Genomic DNA, 22,109 nt, shown 5'->3' with positions numbered 1-22,109 from the left:
GCCTGTCTGCTCAGCATAATTTCCAGGCGATTTCGCAAAAGGGCAAAGTGTCTCACTGCTGCTTTGTGATCCTCTTTGCTGGGGGTTTCCAAGTGCTGGGCAACAGAAACAAACATTCCTTCCATTCCTACTGAATTCATACACAACAAACACTCTCCGCTTGTTCATCTTGCATTTGCAGGCATAGAAAAAATAGAGGGGAACAGAAGGCTGAATCAATTGTGTTCTTTTTAAAAAGAGAAAATGAGCACACCTGCAGTCAGGCATCTTCTACAGAATGGCATGTTTATTCACCCATTTACATTGTATTTACAAAAAAGAAACTCAGGATGTTGACAGTCCCATTTGGACAAGTGCAAAAGTGTTGGAAAGAGTCCAAAGGGATGTTTTGTGTAATGAGAAACAGCTCTAGTTCCTTCTGAGAGAGGAAGAGGAGGTCTGTGTCATTCTGGACTGCAAAGTTTTCAGAGGAGAGGCTGCTCCCACAGAAAAACATCCCTTTTCCCATGGAAAACTAGAAGTGCAATCCAAGGCTTTCGGGTGCAGAGGTAGCGGTTGAACATGACTTCTTGGGAAACACCCTTTTTTAATATCTTGGATTTGGGGTCATGGAACGAAATGTACAACAGCCAGCGTGGTTTAGTGATTTGAGCACTGGACTATGACTCTGGGGACCAGAGTTCGATTTCCCACTTGGCCATGGAAGCCCACTGGTTGACTTAGGTGAGTCACACACTCTCAGCCCCAGAAAACCCTGATAGTTTCACCTTAGAGTCCCCATAAGTTGGTTATGATGTGAAGGCACCCAACAACAAAGAAATGTACAGTCACGTAATGTATGGCTTCAAAGATATAGTCCTGAGTCAGAGGATGGAATGTGCACGTCTATGTCGTGTCTGAGTGTTGGGTTCGAATCCCTACTCAGTCATAGGAAACCACCTTGAGCACATCACACTCTCTCAGCCTTGGAGGAAAGCCACAGCAAACCTCTGAAGAAATCTGCCCAAGAAAACCCTAGGACAGAGTTGCTAAAAGTTGGAGTACAACAAGAACGGCCCGATATGGCCTTGTTTTGGTGCACAGTTTCAAAGCCACAGTAGTGTAGGAGGCATCACGGCACCTTTCCTGATGAGAGGAGGCTTTGGTTGCCTTTCTCCTGTTTGAGGCACATCATTTGACCATGCACTGCTGAAATCCCTATGCCAGGTAACAGGATTGCAGTTGGACTTGCCCCCCTCCAAGAGGACTTGAACCTTCAAGAAGGTGCGCTAAACTTAGAGAAATCCCAAGGAATCCCTCTGTCGCCCATTTTCTGCAAGAAGAGTTGGAGGAACTAGCAAGAGATGCAGACAGGGAGAGGCATAAGTGTATTAGCAAGCCTGGAGGTGGGGACTGCATTCACACACTCCCTGAAATCTTGGGAGACTCCCAGGGATCTTGGGAGAATGTCCCACCCAAATAATGTTCGCTCCTTTCTCCCACCCACAGCCAGATTGTGGCAAATGCAGTCTGACCAATGGATAGACTGAATTGGATGTTGGGCCAAAGCAAGGCTCTGGGAATCCTGGATCGCCAGAGAAAGAGCAGAGAACTGTTGGCTGAAGGGTGTTGCAGTATTGCAGAGACACGCATATACAATCCCCCCTCACAATGTTATTCTAATGTCTTGGGCCCCATAGACACAGAGCAAGAGGGAAATGGGACTCCCTCCTTTTGTCTGACAGGCATCTGATTGGATTACGATGAAAGTCCTGGATGGTTAGCACCTCGCTCGCTCTCGCATTTCCCGTCAATCACGCTCGGAGGCCGCGGCTGAGGACATAGCGGGAAGCCATGGCCAGGTTCCAGCGGTGCTTCTCCAGGATCCGTCGGCACTCTTCCCGCGAGTAGGGGCTGAGGTGGAAGAGCTGGTCCACCTGGGGAGGAATGGTGGAGTGAAAACTCTGGAATGTCCAACTCCCAGAATCCCCCAGCTCCCGTGGCCCTGAAGGGGATTCTATGGAGTCTGACATTCCAAAAAGAGAGAGGGAAAAAAGCAACTTTTCAAAGGAATTTAACAGACTGGGGTTAATTTCAGCATTAAAGAGAGATTAAAGCACATTTAGAGCATCCCACAAATAAAGCAAAAGTGGTGAGTAATTGCACAAATGATTATTCACACTCAATTGCACAAATAAAGTGATATCTGGAAAGGATTATTGCTGAAATCCCAAAAGGAAAAAGATGTGCATTAATAGTTCTTCGTGACCATTTTAATGGCAGGTTTTGTGCGACGTCATGTGAAATCATTTCATGTAATTACACTATTTTCCCGGGATATTCACGGGATAAACTCCCAAACTCCTTCGTGTGATAAACTCCAAAGCTCTGGATGACAAAGGGCAGAGCGCCTCCAAGTGATGGTCCATGGACCAGTGTCACAAGCTGCCAATCTCCAGCAAGTTTCCAGGAATTAAATAAACTGTTGTAGACAATGGTGACAAATAGGGTACAGGCTGAGTTTCCCTTATCCAAAATGCTTGGGATCAGAAGTGTTTGGGTCTTTAGAGTTTTACAGATTTTGGAATGTTTGCAGGCACATAATGAGGTATTCTGGAGATGGGACCCAGGTCTAAACAAATCCCAAATCTAACCACTTTGAATCCCTGTACGGGAACGAAGGCGGGATATAAGTAAATAGAATCATCATCATGAAATTAATGTATGTTTCATATACATCTTATGCACATAGCCAGAAGGTAATTCTATACACAATATCCTAAATAGTTTTGAACCAGCAGAAAGCAAAGTTCTCACTACCTCAGCCACCCATATGGGCAGTTTTGGAATATTTTGGATTTTGGATTTCCAGATACGGGAGACACAACCTGTATCAGCCCCTGGCACTTTGGGGTGAAAAATTGCCATTCCCCACAGCAGATAGCTTGAGAAGGATTGGCATGAGGGACTTAGCATCCTCCTCCATGCTGCATTTGCAGGGCCTGGGCTACCCTTTTTGCCCTGCAATGTTCCTCAGGCATGAGCTGAGACAGAAAAGTCACCACAAGGTGCTTATGGTATGATGTGGCCACACTTCCAACAGTACCACATTTGGCCAGGACATTCTCAGTTAATCCTCTGCCATCCCACTTTTTCAGCTGCTTTAAAGTGTCCTGGCTTCTCTCTCCTCCTCCCACTTTCTCTCTTTGTCCTCACCTTACTTCAGTTGCCGCAAACTAAATTCAAAGTGCAAAAGTTGTTTGCATTCATTTAACACAGCAGGGATTGGGGAAGGGGGAAGAAACTCGCCTTTCTCTGTAAGGTCAGGCAAAAGCAAACTCCTGCAGCCTCTCCTAGCCTGCATTAATAACTGTTAATAACATTAATAACTTTGGCCAAAGCTTGGCCATTAATAACTTTTTTTGGATTGCAACTCCCAAATGACAATATTTGGAAAACTGTGTCCCAGTTTTCTCTGAAGGTATGTGTGCAGTCAGCACAACCCAACAAGACAGTAAGTGGCTTGGTCCTATACTGAGCTGGATTCAGGGACGGAGCCATCCCACCCCCCAAAAAAGTAGGGGTCTTGTACCTTTAGCATTTGGGAAGCTTTCTGGACATCCCAACCATGCAGCCTCAAGGCTTCACGGCATTCCTCTGTTGTCGCCCCATGGACTCTCTCTTCCACCTAGATGGGCAAAAACACCATCGTCCAAAACAACAACAGGTAACGCTTTAAAATTAATCTCATGCAAAAATCTAAAAATTGAATTAAACTAGCAATAGAATTTTGATTCTATGATTCTATGATTGTAACCCTTTCCCCCGAACAATCAGCCCTCAAAGATGTGCAGAAACAAACCAACAAATTTATTTAGCTTCCAACCACAAGGTTTTAAAAATTAGGCAATATGGTGACCAAAAGTGAGCCAATGTCACTTCCAATGTCCCCAATGCACAAGTGCTTCCCACCGGTTTATAGGGCCAAAAACTGGCCCATCTCTCAAATAAATAAATATTGACAAAAAAGGCACACCTCTGAGTGTGAAGTTGCTTCTTACAAAGGCTTTTTATCCCTGTCCAGCCACCCCCTCCGTGCAGTGAGCAGACATCCTCCTTTTCCAGAACATGCCCTACATTTCAGCCTTTTGTTCAGGAGGGATTCCAAAATGTCCTCTATTTTGAGCAGGATCAAGCATGAATTTATATCTATAGGAGTGTTTTTAGCTTTTATTTTGCAATGTCACACATTTTTCTACATTTTGCAGTGCCTTGTCCTCCTTTGCGGTTATATGGCATCTGGTCCCTCTGCTTGCATGCCCCCCCCCATGCATTCAATTTGTGGGCACCCTCCCTAACAGCAAGATGAATAGCCCTCGGCTTTTATGAGCTAGATTTCCCTTTGCCCCATTCATGCCCTTACCTCCTTGACCTTCTTCTCGATGTCGCTCAGGGTCGGTCTTTGCCCGCTGGAGGGTGCCAAAGGTAATGCCAATGCCCCTTTGACCGCTGGCCTTTGAGACCTCCCTGGTTCTTTCTCCCTGGCACCTCCTGGAGAACAGTCAGATTTGGGGAGAGCCCAGGCAGGGAGGGCTGGATTCGGGACGCGGGGAGGCAGCCTGGGAGGCCGATGGTCTGGTTGTGGAGGCGGCTGAGCCAGAGGAAAAGCACCTGGCTGTTCACTGAAACGCCGCTGGGCTGGGACGCATGGTCGGTCTACCTTGAAGGGCGGGAATTTGGGTTTGGTGCGCAGGATGCTGAAATCCGAAATGGATTCGAGACTTTTGGAGAGGCCTGGAAGTAGGATTGGAGAAAAAGAAAGAGAGGCAAAAATAATGGTTAGAGCAGGTTGCAACCGTTTTCTTTCCTCGCCTTCAAAACTGGGCATGCCGCAGTCAGGGATGGGAGCTACAACTCCTATCGACCCTCTGGCTGGGGATGGTGGGGGATGTAGTCCAAAATTGCAGAAACTGGATTGGAATATGTAAAGTGTTGGAAAGGGATGATGGAGGAGGGGGGCCTAGGATTACTAATTCCTAAATTATGATTCTGAATGATAGGATTCTGAATTCCTAGAACGATGGGAGAGTTACTCACGCGCCAACCGTAACAGCTGCTGGCCTTTGGTTTGGTTCTGGGGGCTGACGTTCCCTGACCGTGGTTTGGCCTTCTTCCTACGGGACAAGACACATCACTTAATTTTTTCAAAAAAAGAAAATGAACAAAATTGCACAGGAATTAACAATCAATTCGTTGCCATTGGCTCTTGGTTCTGTCTCATCCCCAGCAAGGATTTACCCTTTGAAAGTCTTGCAGCCAGCGGTAAAATATAACCTGATACTTCCCCTCTTTTGCAAAACGTCAACTTTTTCTTATAACTCTATGAGTCAAAAGTAGAACTGTCTTAGTCATTTTTGCTGCAGCCCAAACATTTTTGCTGCAGAGACAAGGTGCTGTGCCAGCACTGGCCTCTAGATGGCAGTGTGTCCACCAGTCCTGGACACAGCCCCACCTTGGCTTTCCTGTCAATTAAACTTCCCAAGGCCTAATTGATATTATCCTATTTGCACATGTGTCGTCACCGGCTTTATTTTAAATGCTTTTCACTGGTTTTAAATCATCTGATTTTAAGGGATAAATGATTTAATATATGTTTAGTATTATAAAGGTACAGTGGGTCCTTGGTATCCGCTGGGGTTTGGTTCCAGGACCTCGCATGGATACCAAAATTCATGGATGCTCAAGTCCAATTACATTGAAAAGACCTAGTAAAATGGTGTCTTCTATATAAAATGATGAAATCAAGGTTTGCTTTTTGAAATTTATATATTTTTTGAATATTTCAAGCCTCTTGCCTGAAACTGGATAAAAAAAAGTTATGGATACAGAAGGCTGACCGTATTGTGTATAGTCCTAAACTGATATTATTGTATGAAACCCTTGGGTACAGAGTGCGGGTCAAATGTTTTAATGCAATAAGTAAATCCAAGCATGCATATATACACACACACACACACACACACACACACACACACATATATATATATATATATAGGATGACATCTCCCAGAATCCCCCCCAGTCAGCATGGTGGTTGGGGGGGGGGATTCTGGGAGATATCATCTAAGAAAGATTATCTGGATGGTTGGATTTACATATTTCATTAAACTATTTGTATGCCACTCTATACCCAAGTGTAACATAAAATAATATCAACACAAAAAATTAATTGCATGCTTGGATTTATTTATTTCATCAAAATATTTGTATCCCACTCTGGACCCAGGGGTAGCATACCATCAATACAGCATGCTGGCTGGGGGGGGGATTCTGGGAGCTGCAATCCAAAAAAGGAAAGTCTATGGGGAAAGGAGATTCCCTATTCTCCCCTGAGTCCCACAAAAGAAATGGCATACTCCTCCAGTCGGTCTGGAGTGCCCCATCCGCGTTCGGGGTCAGTGTCACCGTGGCCCAAGTGAACGAAGGAGCTCCGGATGGGGAGGCTGATCCGGGGGGCACCAGCGGGTGGCGCTGTTTCCTCGGCTGCCACTGTGGATGATGGGAAGATGCCCACTTTCAGGGTCCGCTTGTTCTGCCCTCGCCATGTGGATGAATCAGGACTGAAAGAGGAGGGAAAGAAAGGAGACAAGAAAGGCTTTAGGGTCCATCTGTGGCCCTGGGTCCATATTCCCATTCCCAGTCCTGCTAAAAGAAAGTCCTGGACAGAATCACAATATAAAAGAAGGCAGAGGGACCTCAGAAAATAAACCATGCCCTCCAAAGTTGCACAAGACAAATGTAACATCAGCCAAAGTTATGTTTGAAGAAGGACAGAAAAGCCAGGAGAGGCTGCAGCAGTTGGCCTTTGCCTTACCAACTGGGAAGGGCAAGACTCTATCCGTTTCCTCTCCTCTATTCCGGCTAATGGAGTGCAAACTGTTTTTAATCTTTGAATCCAGTTTGGAGCAATGGAAATGAGCTGAGGACAAAGGGGGAAGTGGGGAGAGAAACCGGGACATTTTAAAATCAGCTGCAAAAGTGGGAAGGCAGAGGACTAATCAGGGTTGCCATGTTGATTTGTGAACTGTCAAATGGTATGGGCAAGGCACACTGTCTCAGCTACAGGGAAAGGCAAAGGCAGCCCAAATCTTGCCAAGAAAACCACCTTAGGCTTGCCACAAGGCACACTAAAACAGCAACAATGGATTACAATCCTGTTTGACACTACTTTAATTGCTGTGGCTTAGTACTGTGGAATTCTGGGGTCTGTAATTTGTTGAGGGTCCAGAGCTCTCTGACAAAGAAGGCTACATGTGTTACAAAACTACCATTCCCAGAATTCCATAGCACTGAGCCACATCAGTTTAAAGCAATGTCAAACTGGATTATTTCTGCTGTAGGGATGCAGCCAATGAAAAAGGTCAGGAAAAAACGTGTAGAGAAGCCTAGGCTGCATTAAGATTTACTATAAAGTGCTGTAGGTTTCCACAGTGCTGTGCATGCAATCAATTAAAATGAAATGAAATAAAGAGCTGCCAGTGGTGTACTTTCTACAAAGAAGAATGACGATCAATACATATATTAAATTAGAAGCAACAGAATAACTGCCATGGCTCAATGCTATAGGAATACTGGGATATGTAGTTTGTGGTGGCACCAGAGATGGCTAGATATCTCCCCAAAATGACAAACCGTTAAAGCAGTGTCAAACTGCATTAATTCTACAATTCTACAGTGTAGATGCAGCCTAAGATGTGTCAGACGGCATTAATTCTGCAATGCAGATGCATGCTATGACTGTCAGAGCAATGGACGCCAAAGGCTATTTCCACAGAGAACCCTGTGAACCGAAACCGGCTTCTGAAAGAGGCTTAGCTAGACTCACCTGCCCTCGATAACCGTGATGGCGTCGTTTGCCTCCAGCCGCAGCCATCCTGGCTCCATCAGCTCCTGGGAGGCCTTCACTTCCTTTGGACGGAGCTGAGATGAAGGAAGACGCAGATGGATTAGTGCAAAAGGCCCAGGAAGGGTGGCTGAAGGGCTAGGTTTTAAGACAGTTTGGCTGTGGGCAGAGTGGTTGGAGTGGTGGACTCTGGAGACTAGGGTTCCATTCCCTATTTGGCCATCTGAACCCACTGAGTGCCCTTGGGTGAGTCACACTCTCTCAGCCTCTGGGAAAGCCAATGGCAAACCTCCTCTCAAGCAATTTTGCCAAGAAAAACCCATTATAGAGTCTCTAGGGTCACCATGTCCTCATTCCCAATACCTTATAAACTGGATTGCAAATCAGTTTGAACTGGTTTAAATGACCATGGTTCGCACTTGAACTGAATAGGTGAAGAGATTGGGGGGGCACACGCTAGGCTAGACCCATTTTACCCGCGTCTTTTTGATGCTGACTTTTTCGGCGTCTTTTCGGATAAACCGATTCCACGCAAGTGTGACCCAGATGTGGATCAGACTCGATTTAAATTTGCCCTTTGGCCGGCTGGAGAGGGTCCATTTTGAATTGATTCATGCGTGAATGTGACCCACAAGTGGGTTAGTTTATTTTGCAGCAAGAAAATGCGATCGGGGCAAATGTTGTGGGAACCACGCTCTGATGTTGAATCTGTCCATCAGTTCAGATCACAAAGCGATTTATTTGTAAGTGGGAATGCGGCCACAAATCAGAAACGACTTGAAGGCAAACAACAACAACAACAACAACAACAACAGAAGAGGAAAGATTCCTAAAAGGAATAGTGCCAAAAATATGTGGTTTTTCATGTTTTTAGAGCCAGCATAGCGCTGGGGTTGAATGCTGGACTAGGACTAGGGTTTGAATCTTTGCCCAGCCATGGAAAAGTATAGGATGACTTTGGGCAAGTCACTCTCTCTCAGCCTCAGAGGGAAGCAAACACTAGCAAGCCTCTCCTGAACAAATCTTTACAATACAACCTGCATGATAGGTTTGCCTTAGGGTCGTCATAAATGGGAAATTGCTCATACTCGGCTAGAAAGAGCTGTACAAATTTCCAGAAATGTTGAGGCTGGATGTATTTTTTCCCAGGAAAAATATGAGACATTTTCTGAAAACTGGAGCGATGCAACAGACTTTTACTTTTGTAACGTAACAACACACATTATGTAAAACTTGGCTTGGCATAAAAGCATCATGTCTGATACATTAAAAGGGATCCCACCCCCCCAAGAATATATTTACAAATTGAATGTCCTTTAAAATGTCCTTTAAAAATAACTGATATCATTTTTATTATTGTAAATGGAGCTAGAAGGTCCCTCTTAGCATTTGCCCACTTATGAAAAGCTGGCAAGAAAAAGCAATGAAAACAGAAGAAACCTTCAACATTAGCAAAACAAAACAAAACAAATGTTTTGTCTTCTCCAATCCTCGATGGAGCAAAGCAGACATGAAGCTTCATTCCCATAAAAAGTTCATTCCCATTAAAAGGACTGAGAAAAGGAAACAAGGCCAGGAATGGCACGGATGTCAGATAACTGGACGTAGCCTTACATTAGGAATAACGGAGGAGGAGCAGACATAGCAACGCTTCGTCTTAAATATTTTATTCTTCATTTTGAAAGAGAATATTCCATAACCCAGTTTTTCTGGGAGAGAACTTTTGGGGAAAGGGAAACTTAGGAGAAACAGGGCTTTCCCCCAATTCTTTTGCTTTTTGCACCCAGGGATTCGTATTTACGTACAGCTGTGAAAGATGGAGAACTAACCCACTTCAAATATGTTGCCGAAGCCGAGTTCTACAGATACCAGGAATGCAAGAGACAAATAAATGGGTCCGAAAACATATCAATCCTCAGATTTCCTAGAAGGCAATGCTGCATCCACACTGGAGAAATAACCCAGTTTGGTCCCGCTTTACTGCACTGGCTCAAGGCTATGGAATTCTGGGAGTTGGAGTATGTTGTGGGGTCCAGAGCTGGATGCAGCACAAGACTACTAAACTGAGACTGTTGTAATTTGAACACATCATGAGATGTCATGACTCGCTGCAAAAGATAAGGGCTGCATCCGCACTGCAGAAATGATGCAGTCTGACACTGCTTTTACTGCCCTGGCTCCATGCTATGGAATGCTGGGCTTTGTAGTTTTGTGAGCTATTTAGCCTTCTGTGCCAGAGAGCTCTGGTGCTGCCCAAAACTGCAAATCCCAGGATTCCATAGTACTGAGCCAGGGCAGTTAAAGTGGAATCAAAAGGCATTATTTCTGCAGTGCGGATGCAGCCAAGGGCAGGTAAAATGGGAAGCAATAGGCAAAAGAGGAAGACCACATTACAGGGTTACACTGACAAAGCCATAGCTCTGAGTCTGCAAGACCTGAGCAGGTAAATTGGAATCCAATATGAAAAGTGGAAGGCCACATTGTAGGATTAGATCAAGAAAACTATAGACCTGAGTTTGCAAGACCTGAGCAGAGCAGTTGCCATAAGTCCAAGGAATATGGTGCACAAAATGTAAGATAGTTTCCAGTCAGTTCATCTCCCAACCAATCTTCCAATAACCTAGTGGGCCCTCTTCATGAGTTGGACTACAACCCATCATCTCACCATGATGGGAGTTGTAATGCTAGGGCACCAGGTTGTGGAACACTGAATGCTAGCGTTTTCTTTCTTTCTTTCTTTCTTTCTTTCTTTCTCTCTTTCTTTTTTCTCACCTCTTGCAGGAGGTTGACAATCTCCCGGAATCGGGGCCTCTCCTCCGGATTGTGGGCCCAACACTTCAAGGCCAGGGCATAGATGCCCTTGGGGCAATCGTCCGGACGGTCCAGGCGTCCCCCTTCTCTGTCGATCTTCAGCATAATCTGGGAAGAAGGAAAGGAAAGGTGTGTAGAAACAAGTCACAGTATTTGGCCATTTCAGTGGCACTGCATGAACATGGAAAACACACACACGATGTGTGTGTGTGAAAATTAAGCATGTACAACTTCATTTTTTTCTTGCATGCACAAATAAAGAATTTCAGAATTTTGCCACACTGCAAAATTAATGCAGCTTGACACCATTTTAACTGCCATGGTTCCATACTTTGGAACCCTGGGATTTGTAGTTGGTTGTGGCACTGCACAAAATCACAAATTCCGGAATTCCATACTATTTAGCCATGGCAGTTAAATCAGTGTCAAACTGGATTAATTCTGCAGAGGAGACATGATAGCCATCTTTAAACAGCTGAAAAGGACAGAGCAAGCCAGGCCTTTGCCCCAGCGAGAGAAGATCATAAGAAACTTTGTGTATTTTTGGATGATTGTTCAAATTTCAAGACTTTTTGTGTGAAAAAGAAAACTACCAAGAATGCTTTATATCCCTGGAACACAGACCCATGGAGACACACCTTTTAAAACCTCACACAGCCCTTCGGACAAGTTGTTCTGGCTCTGAGAAGGATGCAATTAATACCTTAAACCACATATTTGCGACAGTGACTAACAAAATTATTAAACTGTAGGAGGAGGAATATGTCTGGTTTTCCACCTTTGTGAATCAAAATATCGTGTTGCATGTTTCATAATATTTTGATGCAGAGTTGCTGATGAAGCCACAACAAATAACATTTCCGTACTTCCTTTCTGTTCCAAACTGTGATGCACACATACGCACACATCATACACAAAGACACAGGTACAGACCTACAATACAAATAAAAGTGAAGCACCAGGCAGTGTGGCGTAGTGGTTTGAGTGCTGGACTGTGTTCTGGTGACCGGTCCTTGCTGGGCAATGGAAACCCACTGGGTCACCTTGGGTAGGTCACACTGTCTCAGCCTCAGAGGAAGGCAAAGGGACAAATCTTGCCAAGAAAACCCTGTTAGGGTCGCCATAAGTTGGAAATGACTTGAAAGCACACAAAACAAGAACAGGAATAACTGAAATATAGGACGCTGACATGGACACAGTCAATGTCCATTCAGCTGGGCACTGACTGGTGGCAGCAGCTTTCCAGAATACAGGTTAGATTAGCTTTAAATCCAAATCAATAATAAAGCAATATCTAAATCAATAAGAAATAAAAATAAATATATGCTCATCTTCAGCCTGGTGTGGTCTTGGTTCACTTCTACAACAGCCCTGCATAGCAACCCAGTGCTACTGTTCCTCTCTTTGCATACCTTACGCATCGGGTGGAGCAGAGGTTAAGGAAATGGAGTCTTGCCCAAGGCAATTGTGCCTGTTCCCAGCCAAGCAAGACTTGAACCCGCCTCATCTAGGTCAGAACACTCTGAAACATGTTGGGCAGAACAGCCAAGGCATTGCTAGGTAAAAGCTTTGGTGAGGAAGGACAGAGTTTCTCAGGGATTATTGCTCTGAGTCTTCAGAAATGATGGATTGGTTATGTTTGGCAGGGGCACAGGTTGGCCAAGCCTACATCTGCATTGCAGAAATATTACAGTTTGACACTGCTTTAACTGCCATGACTCAGTGCTATGGAACCCTGGGATTTGTAGTTGTGTAGATATTGAGCTTCTCTGGCCAGAGAGCTGAGACCCACAGCTCATACTTTTCACACCCCTGTTCTGGAGCAAAGTCTTGAGCATTGCTGTGGGGTGCAGCAAGGGCCTTTTGATAGTCTCCCTTTTTAAAACTAATAAATTAAAGTTAATTTTTAGTATTTCCAATGGGGAGGTATAGAAAACGTCATATTTCAGAGGGGTGTACATGCCCAGCAGAAGGGAAAAATAAGCCCTGTCTTGGCAAAGTTGCCCTCCCCTGCATCTCTCTGATTCTTGTCTGCCTCTTCAGTCCTCACCAGCATCTGAGCATTCACAGATACATTGCTTCTGAATATGGAGGTTCCCGATATGGACATCAAGGTGGGACCCATTATGGTTTCCCTGCAAAGTTTCAGGGGCAATGACAGAGAAGACTCTATCTCATATTCCCACCATCCATACCTGTGAGGATGATGGGACTTAAAGAAGGTCAGTGAGTTTCTTGATTGAGTGGAGACTTGAACCCAGACCTCCTGTGTCCCAGTTCAAGATGACAACCACCACACCACTCTGTGGGAAGCCCACAGTTAGGACACAAATGCAATGGCATGGCTCACATTCATATTCCCTGGCTACTGACGGTCAGAGACATGGATGGCGTGTGGCTGTCTTACCTGTCGCCCTGAATATCCCATCCATGGTTCTTCACAGTAGGAGAACATCTCCCAGAGGGTGACACCAAACATCCAGACATCGGAGGCACTGGTGAAGACCCCCATGCGCAGGCTCTCTGGGGCACACCTGGGAGGCAAGGGAGATGGAGAGGAAGAGCAGATGAGAATCACCACCCTGAAGCAAGAAGGATATTTTGCAGAGTTTAAGGAGCAGGGACTGTTCAGCTTGGAGAAGAGAAGATTGAGGTTGCATCTGCACTGCAGAAATAATGCTGTTTGATACCACTTTAAACTGTCATGGCTCAGTGTTATAGAATCCTGGGGTGTGTTGTTTTGTGAAATATTTAGCCTTCTCTGCCACAATGGACTGCAAGTCCCCAGATTTCTTACCATGGAGCCATGTCAGTCGAAGAATGCATCCATACTGGAGAAATAACCCGGTTTGGCACTGAAGACCATGAAAGCCTTCGACTAAATAAATACAGCTTTCTTAAATGATGCAACCAGCCTTCAGGATTTGGGATATGTCAGATTCAGCCATGGCTTTGCAATAGATATTTTGGGGAACAAAACATCTTGGTACCCTTCTGCCCCTGGAGCTTAGCTTGGCTGATGTAAGCAAAGCCTGTTGCAAGACCTCAGCTCTTCTGCAAATGAATTAGAATAAGGCACTCCGGGGGAAACAAAACCAGAACCAACCAACCCCATTGGGACTCTCTGCAAGATTTCTGTTGTGGATTTAATCCTCAAACAGATTAAAATCAGTTGTGCAAAATTTGAGCATCTGGAGGAAGAGGAGAAGAAGAAAAATGGCTCCCCTCAAAACCTTTGCTCATCCACCAAGTGGATGATGGGAACAGCATCGGGTCAAAACTTGCAAGAGATTCCAGGGTTAAAGCTTAAACCTGAGCAATACAGCAGGATCGTGTCTATTTATGTTGTTAGAATACACAGGAGGCTTATCCCAAATTTGTTTCCAAGGTGACCACATGAGAACTGCCATGCGTCGTGGGAGGAAATGGAGACTTATCACATTGTGTTCAGTTTACGTGTTGTGTAACAAACCTCAAAACAGGAAGGTAAAGTACACACATAAACACTCAACATCCCTCCATACCTATCCCAAAGATGTATGGTTTTTGGAAGAAGGCACTCTTTACATGGTCAGGGAGACATTGCACAGCCTCCAACTGTCCTAATTTGGTAGGGACAGTCCCTGTTCATGCCCTACCTTCCTGTTTTTAAAGATGCTTTTAAAATGTCCCTCTTTCTTTCTTAATTCTCAGCTTACGTCAATTGCTGCAACCTCAGCTCCAAGCGCAGAAAGAGTTTGCACTCAATTCATGCAGTAAAGGGGAGAGGAGAGGCCAGGATTGTGGCCTTCCCAGTTGGCTCAGGCAAAAGCAAACTGCAGCAGCCTAGCCTACCTTTTCTATTCTTCCTCATTAATCACTTTGCCCATCTTGACCACACTCTGATCTTTCTTGGCCTTACATTTTCATATGCAAAATGTTGGAGGGTAAGACCTCCACTATAACTAGCATGGTGCAGTGGTTTTAACTTTAGACTAGGACTCTGGAGACCAGGGTTCAAGTCCCTGCTTAGTAATGGAAACCCATTGGTTGGCCCTGGGTAAGTCGCACTCTCGGCCTCAGAGAGAAGTAAAGGGAAACCGCCTTTGAATAAATCTTGCCAAGAAAACCCTATGATAGCATTTCCTTAGGGTCACCATAAACTAGAAGCGACTTGAAGACACACAATAGCAGCAACAAACATGAACATGGCAAACATGTCAGAATAGAGACCAATTCACCAGATGTACGAAACTTTACCTTTACTCGGATAGTGTGTTTGTGCATATGGGTGAAAACTAGGCATGTAAATCTTAATATAAGTATATTTCCTTGCATGCAAAATTAATTAATTAATTAATTAAGAATTTCAAGAGCTTTCTCTCAGCTGGCTAGGATCATGAGAATGGATTAGTTTTCATATTTTCAAAAACTGTATTTTTATTGTATTAACGATTTTACTGTACACCGCTATGATCATCGCGGAATAGCGGTCTATAAATAAAACATATTATTATATTGCAAGACTTTTCGCATGAGCAAAAAGCATTTCATCTCCTCCAGGTTCTGGGCTAATCTCTCACGCTTCTAATTATCCAGATGATTTTTAAATTATGGATTTTAAATGACGAATTTTAGATGTGGATTTTTTCAGTATGTGTGCATCTCATTTGTCCTTTTAAATTGATGTGTGTTTTAACCAATGTGTTTTAACTGATGTTGTTTGTTGTTAAGTGTTGTTGTCCCCCGCCTTGATCCTTGGGGAGAGGCGGATAAGACGTTGTTGCTGTTGTTATTTATTACCCTTGATTTTATGGGTTTTAAAGATCTCTGCTCCCTAATTCCAGGGCCCAGTTAAACTTGGGTCCAAAACACACTGCAGAAATAATCCAGTTGGAGACTGCTTTAACTTCCCTGGCTCAGTCTTAGGGAATCCTGGGAACTGTAGTTTTGTGAGACATTTAGCCTTCTCTGTCACAGAGCTCTGATGTCACAATAAACTACAATTCCCAGGATTATTTCTGCAGTGTGTTCTGGACCTTGATCAAGAATCTAGTCCTTATGGCTACTGAAAGATCTCCTGTCCAAATCAGTAACATGGAAACACAGATACACTGGAAAACTGTCACATCAGAGGAAGAGCAAGGAGTGGCTCTAAGATTCCCCCACCTCAAACTGGGTTCAGGGTTCGAATCTCGTACCATGCAAATGGGATGCGTCGGTGGGCGGACATGATGTAGCGGTCACTCTTGCTGGACAGAGGCCGCATAAGGCCAAAATCTCCAATCTTGGCATGCTCCTCGGAGGCCAGGAGGATGTTTCGGGCGGCCAGGTCGCAGTGGACAAAGAGCTTGGCTTCCAGGTAGGCCATGCCCTTGGCGATCTGTAGCGCATAGCTCCAGAGCCGGTGGAGAGGGAACGGTGGCTGCAAGCGGTCATAGAGGGAGCCTAAGGGAGCCAGCTCAGTCACCTGAAGGGAGAAAAGGGTCAAGGAGATTTAAATTTTAAGACAAAAAGGATGTCTCCTGCACAACATCATTGCAATTAATGCCAGTCTCATCAAATGTGCAGCTCTTGCAAAGCGGCTTTTTAAAAAACGCATTCACAGAGGAACTGAAGTCTTGCAAGATTCTCTGCCTTCATTCATCGATCGATAGCAATATTGCATCTCCCGTTAATTTCTAATAGGGCTAAGTTCTCCTGCACGAACCATGTCGCATGTGAACGCACACTTTTATCCAGATTTTTTCCCATCAACTGTGCGGCAGAGGAGCTAAGGTTTTGCAAAGAGGTGCAAGTTTGTTCGAAGGGTTGTTGTTGTTGTTTTATCTCCAACTCTTGCAAAACTGATATTTAAAATTTCTTAGGTGCCGATGACATTTTTGCAAGGAATCCCTGTCAAATCAAGTGACTGGCTTTTTCAAGGCAATTTGTTTTAAATATCTTTGCGGTGGACTTGAGGGGCTGCATCTACGCTGCAGAATGAATGCACTGTGAGACCTCTTTAATTGTCATGGCTCCAGCCTATGGAATCCTGGGATTTGTAGTTTTGTGAGATACATCAGTGTGTTATAGCAGGCAAGTCACTCTCTCTCTCAGCCTCAGAGGAAAGCAAACCTACTCTGAAGAAACCCATCCAATAAAACGCATGCAATAGTCTGGCCTTAGGGTCATCATAAATGGGAAATGACTTAAATGTAGCAACATAGAGATGCAAAATTTCTAGAAATTTGGAGGCTGAACATGCTTTCTTCCAAAAAAAAAAAAACCAACCCAATTTTTTGGGGGGAAAGTGGGGGGAGGGAATGTAATATTACAAATATAGACTGCATCTACATTGAAGAATTAATGCTATTTGACACTGTTTTGACTGTCATGGCTCAAATCTATGGGATTCTGGGGTTTGTAGTTTTGTGAGACATTTAGCCTTCTCTGTCAGAGAAGCTTTGGGCTGCAACAAACTACAAATCCCAGGATTCCACAGGATGCTGCCATGGCAGTTAAAGCACTGTCAAACTGCAATAATTCTGCAGTGTGACAGCAGTTGCAGTCTTGCAATACATTCTGCTTTCTTCAACCCTCAGAAATAGTGCAGTTGGTGCTAATTTTGATGGAACTTGGCAGGAGAGCATCAGGTGAAATCCTGAACCCAGGGCTCCTGGCAACCCAGGGTTTCATGGTTTTCTTCTTAACCAGGCATGCAGAGATGAGAAAGCCCTGTAGGATCCACCCCTTTCAACTGCTAAAAGCCCTTGGAAGGGTGCAAAGAAATCCAACCTCCAGCCAGGTTTACCATTTTAAGGGGCTGGGTGAGCACCACTCCATGGAGGCGGATGAGGTTGGGGTGATGGAGGCAGCACATGGCGTTGACTTCGTTGAGGAAATCGATCAGGGCCCCCGGATCGGAAGAGACGTCGGAGCGGAGTGTTTTCACAGCCACGGGAATCTGGAAAAAGGGAGACTGAAGGTGAAAAGGAGGTAGGGCAGACATATATGAAGCAATATGTGTCTCTTGAGCTATGGTGACCCCCACAAGTTTCACAGGGCTTTCTTAGGCAATTAAGGAGCTAACCAGGCTGCAAAACTGTATAGCCCAGCCTTGGGTTGCTCATTGAAAATTCAGATGCACACACACACACACGGCAGAGTCGGCAAAACAGGCTGCTGTCAACGTACAATCCCACCGCTCGGCGTGGTCCATTCGGCCCGGTGGACGACTCCAAAGCATCCATCCCCCAGGCGTTCCCGCAGCCGAAGGTCCCACTCGCTGATCAGGCATTTCAAGGAGGCGTCAGAGTCCGCACGCGGGACCGAGGAAGGCTGTGCATTGGGGGCCTCTTCATTTTCTGGGCTCCGTCCCCCGGTGAACATCTATGAGGGGAGTAAGAAAGCAGGGAGGATTTTGGTAAACATCCACATTGGATTCACTACCAACACAACAGAGAGTTTGTGCAAAGAGATTTTCTTTGGACTGCAGCCCCCAGAATCCCCCAGCTGGCAATGAGCTTGATCAGCCTCCGTAACAGCTTCCTTATGAACATATGCCACAGCAAAATGCTATGGAACTTTGGGAATGTGCTTATATATATATATATATATATATATATATATATATATTTCGGAGCAGTAATAATGCACCCACCTTATAGACCCAGGACATGGGGCGTTGGCCTTGTGGTCTCCGGCGTTTCAAGGCCTCTTCTAGCCGTCTCTGTCCTGCAAAGGATGCCAAAATTAATTTTCCAGGTGTTACTTATATGGCAATGAGGACCCTTTGCCTCCATCGGTTTCTCTACACCAATTTATTATCCTTCTGGGAGCTATGCTATCATTGGAAATTTCCAGTATGGGCAAGCAGATGGAAAAACAAGGAAACCCAGGAGTTTATCACACGAAGGAAATTGGGAGTTTATCCTGTGAATATCCTGGAAAAATCGCACAATTATGTGAAACGATGTTTCCACAACGTCACACAAAACTTGCCTTTAAAATGGTCACAAAGAAGCATTAACGCACATCTTTTTACTTTCAGGATTTCAGCGACAGTGCATTGCTGATATCACTTTATGTGTGATAATCATTTGCACAATTACTCACCATTTCCGCTTCATTTGTGGGATGCTTCAAATGCGCTTTAATCTCTCTTTAATGCCAAAATTAGCCCCAGTGTGATAAAACTCCCCACCCATATCTTACTACCAGCCCTTTGACGAAGAAGGCTCAAGGTCTCACAAAACGACAGTTCCCAGAATTCCCTAGCATTGAGCCAAGGCCATTAAAGCGGTCTGAAACTGGATTATTTCTGCAGCTGTGTTTTGTCCCGATGTTTCACACCAGGCACTAATGGCAAGCTTAACAATAGCAAATTCACTCCGTTCCTCTTATGCACTAGAAACATGATTATTATTATTTAATTAAAACTTTTTTTGGGGGGGGGGAGTTGTAGTTTTGTTCTTTTAAAACAACGATTTCCCCAAGCTCTGGTTAAACATTGCAGTTGTCCCCACATCAGGCTATGCTTCCACACAGTTGCGCACATGCTACTCTCTGCCTATCCATGTACATTTTTCTTGTTTCTTGTAGGCGTGAATGAATAATTTAATCCTAGTTTGATCATAATTAATGAATAATTTTCCCTGGCCAATTTTGGGGAACTGTTTGCAAACTAGGGCTTGACTCCACGCAAGAAAAACTCCATGTGAGTTTGTGCATGAGCGTGATGAAAACACATTTCCTATTCAGAAAGCAACATTTTTCTATGCAAAGCTCCCATGTGTCCCAGTGCGGTTGAATTTCACAAAGTCCTGAAAATTTAATTAAGAATCTTTAGAGCAACCCACGAATTTCATAGGGTTTTCTTAGGCAAGGAAGATTCAGAAGTGGTTTTGCCAGGTCCCTCCTCTAAAATAGAGCCTACAGTACCTGGGATTCATTGGCGGTCTTCTTTCCAAGGACTAACCAGGGCTGACCCTGCTTAACTTCCAATATCAGATGCGATCTGCTGCCTTTAGGGTATTTCCCCTGAACTGAAGTGGTTGGGAAAACCCTTTTCCATTGAGAAGCTTGGAAATGGTCAGAGTCCCCAGGCCACCCCAAGTTACCTGGGCGCCCCATGCCAATGCGTTCCAGGTCGGCGGGCTTGACGTAGTCGAAATGTCCCGGTCGAGTGACGTGAAGCTCGTCCCGGATCTTGCTGTAGAACTGCTCCAACTGGATTTCAGTTAATAGCTGCCGGAGCCACTCGGTGCCATCGTCTGGTGCCATCTGGGCACCTGGAGGGAAGGAAGTGACCGGGGCACATAGTTAGCAGAAACCTTGTCTATGTGTAAAGAGAAATACCCCCCATTTTGCCCTCTCATGTCAGTGACCCTCCATTTTATGCTAGAATCTAGAAGGAATTGTTGAATCAATTTTAGGCTTCTCTAGCTGCATACAGTATCTAGCTTGGCTCAATTGCCCGACTTAACTTTTCAACTGCAAATGTTGCAGGTGACATTTTCAACAATATAAATCAATCCATGAGGGGTTATGGGTAACTAGCGGATTTCCTTGGCAGCGACGATGGAACAAAGTTACATTCCCAAAACAATGGGAGAAGTTGGAAGATACTGGTAGTTACTTTGTTGTTGCAACTAATAACATCTTCTAGTTATGTTTCCAAGTTACTTTTAGGGTTCTGTTTCCAAAGTAACAAAGTAATGCAGCTGTTTTATTAGTGTAATCAATGTCTTCTAATTACTGTAAATGTTAACTTTCAAACAACCTAAGAAGTTGGAATGTATTTGCTGATATTGTATTTATTGACTTCTATTTATTTCATTTATATGCTGCCTTTCTTCCAGATTGAGACCCAAAGCAGACTCCAGGAATAGCAAATGCAATGATATTTTAAAAACAATTAAAATTTCCCACATTAAACACTGTAAAAGTCATGCAAAAGTTAAAAACAAATAATACACACATCTAAATAATAACTTGCCGTGATTTAACCATGAAAAGCCTGCTTAAACAAATATAACAAATGTCTTCTTGGTACTTTTTAAGATAACTTTTAAAGTCACATTTTGAAAGCAATGCAAGAAATTGGAACTTGGTTACTTGGATGGGGCTGCAGCCACACTGCAGAAATAATCCGGATTGACACTGCTTTAACTGCCCTTGCTCCATGCTAGGGAATTCTGGGATTTGTAGTTTTGTGAGCCATTCAGCTTTCTCTGGCGCCACATCAAGCTCCAGTTCCCAGAATTCCACAGTACTGGGCCATGGCAGTTAAAGTGGTCTCAACCTGGAATGTTTCTGCAAATGCTTAGATTGGAGTGGCAAGAAAGATGGACAGTGAATGCCAGGTTGGCCTCTCAGGGCACCTCTGCAACCCTGTGGCTTTAAAATAAAAAGTCAGATGTATGTATGAGCCAAAAGTGGACAGCTAAGGCATTAAAAAGGGAGGATGAGAGAGGACAGAGAAGTTACTTTTGTGCCCAAAGAGAAGATTCCTGAACAACTGGTTCTGGTGAGCAAGAGATGAGAAGGCAAGGAGGAGGTCGGAGAGGCTGTCGGAACGGACGCCTGTGTCCTATGGCCTGGAGGAATGAAAGAAGGATGCTGTATCTGATAAAGAGTGAGTCTCCCTTAGCCAGAATGCTTGGGACCAGATTTTGAAATATCTGCATATACAGAATGAGATATCCAAGTATTGGACTAGGACTTGACAGAACCAGGATTCAATTTCTAGCTCAGGCATGAAACCCACTCAGTGACCCTGGGCAAGTCATGCTCTCTCAGCCTCAGGGGAAGGCCACAGCAAACCTCCCCTGAACAAATTGTGCCAAGAAAATCCATGATAATAATAATAATAATAATAATAATAATAATAATAATAATGTATTTCTATCCCACCTCTCCATGTGATCGAGGCAGCTTGGGTTTGTGTTAGGGTTGGAAACGACTTGAAGGCACACAACAACAACAAATAAAATGATAATAATGATAGTTGTTGTGTTGTGAATAATAATAATAATAATAAAATAACAAGCAGTGATCCAGGGTATTTGCAAAAAAGCTTCTCCTAGACCACTCAAACTTTGCCCTTGTCCCTGTTTTGGAACAAGGATGGGGATCCTGAAGCCTTCCAGGTTGGACTGCAACTCCCACCATCCCCTGACCAGCATAGCCACAAGGGTGAGGAATGCTGGGAGCTGTGGTCTATCAGTATCTGGAGAAAGGCATGATTTGGAACAACCGTGAGACAAGAGTCCTGGGTTCCCTGCAAATCGAATCGATAGGTTAGAGCAGCAGTTCCCAAACGTTGGTCCTCCAGATATTTTGGACCATCTCCCAGAATTTTGATTGATGGCCAAGGTGGCTAAGGCTTCTGGGAGATGAAGCCCAAAGCAAGCAGAGGACCAAAGTTTGGGAACGACAGACTTGGGGCAAACTG

At 44.4% G+C, this 22,109-nt stretch overlaps 1 protein-coding gene across 1 annotated transcript in view; it reads right to left on the bottom strand.

Moving 5' to 3' along the window:
• Positions 1 to 272: 272 nt before the first annotated feature.
• The window catches only part of TNK1 (tyrosine kinase non receptor 1), a 29,037-nt gene continuing 7,200 nt past the window's right edge, over positions 273 to 22,109 (bottom strand). Inside the window, exons 2-14 of the mRNA XM_089479828.1 lie at positions 19,774 to 19,944; positions 18,315 to 18,388; positions 17,849 to 18,043; positions 17,466 to 17,618; positions 15,874 to 16,142; positions 13,101 to 13,227; positions 10,655 to 10,801; positions 7,865 to 7,959; positions 6,396 to 6,599; positions 5,077 to 5,153; positions 4,403 to 4,773; positions 3,572 to 3,667; positions 273 to 1,916 (exon numbers count right to left, since the gene is read on the bottom strand). Coding sequence (XP_089335954.1) covers positions 1,794 to 1,916; positions 3,572 to 3,667; positions 4,403 to 4,773; positions 5,077 to 5,153; positions 6,396 to 6,599; positions 7,865 to 7,959; positions 10,655 to 10,801; positions 13,101 to 13,227; positions 15,874 to 16,142; positions 17,466 to 17,618; positions 17,849 to 18,043; positions 18,315 to 18,388; positions 19,774 to 19,936 — 2,094 coding nt within the window. The 5' untranslated portion in view covers positions 19,937 to 19,944 and the 3' untranslated portion in view covers positions 273 to 1,793. The remainder of the gene's footprint in view (positions 1,917 to 3,571; positions 3,668 to 4,402; positions 4,774 to 5,076; positions 5,154 to 6,395; positions 6,600 to 7,864; positions 7,960 to 10,654; positions 10,802 to 13,100; positions 13,228 to 15,873; positions 16,143 to 17,465; positions 17,619 to 17,848; positions 18,044 to 18,314; positions 18,389 to 19,773; positions 19,945 to 22,109) is intronic.

Source organism: Sceloporus occidentalis, unplaced genomic scaffold (assembly GCF_023333645.1).
Source record: "Sceloporus occidentalis isolate IW3139 unplaced genomic scaffold, rSceOcc1.0.p SCAF_14, whole genome shotgun sequence".
NCBI lineage: Eukaryota > Metazoa > Chordata > Lepidosauria > Squamata > Phrynosomatidae > Sceloporus > Sceloporus occidentalis.
The sequence above is the reverse complement of the archived record's forward strand: the minus strand, read 5'-3'. Positions and strand labels throughout refer to the sequence as shown.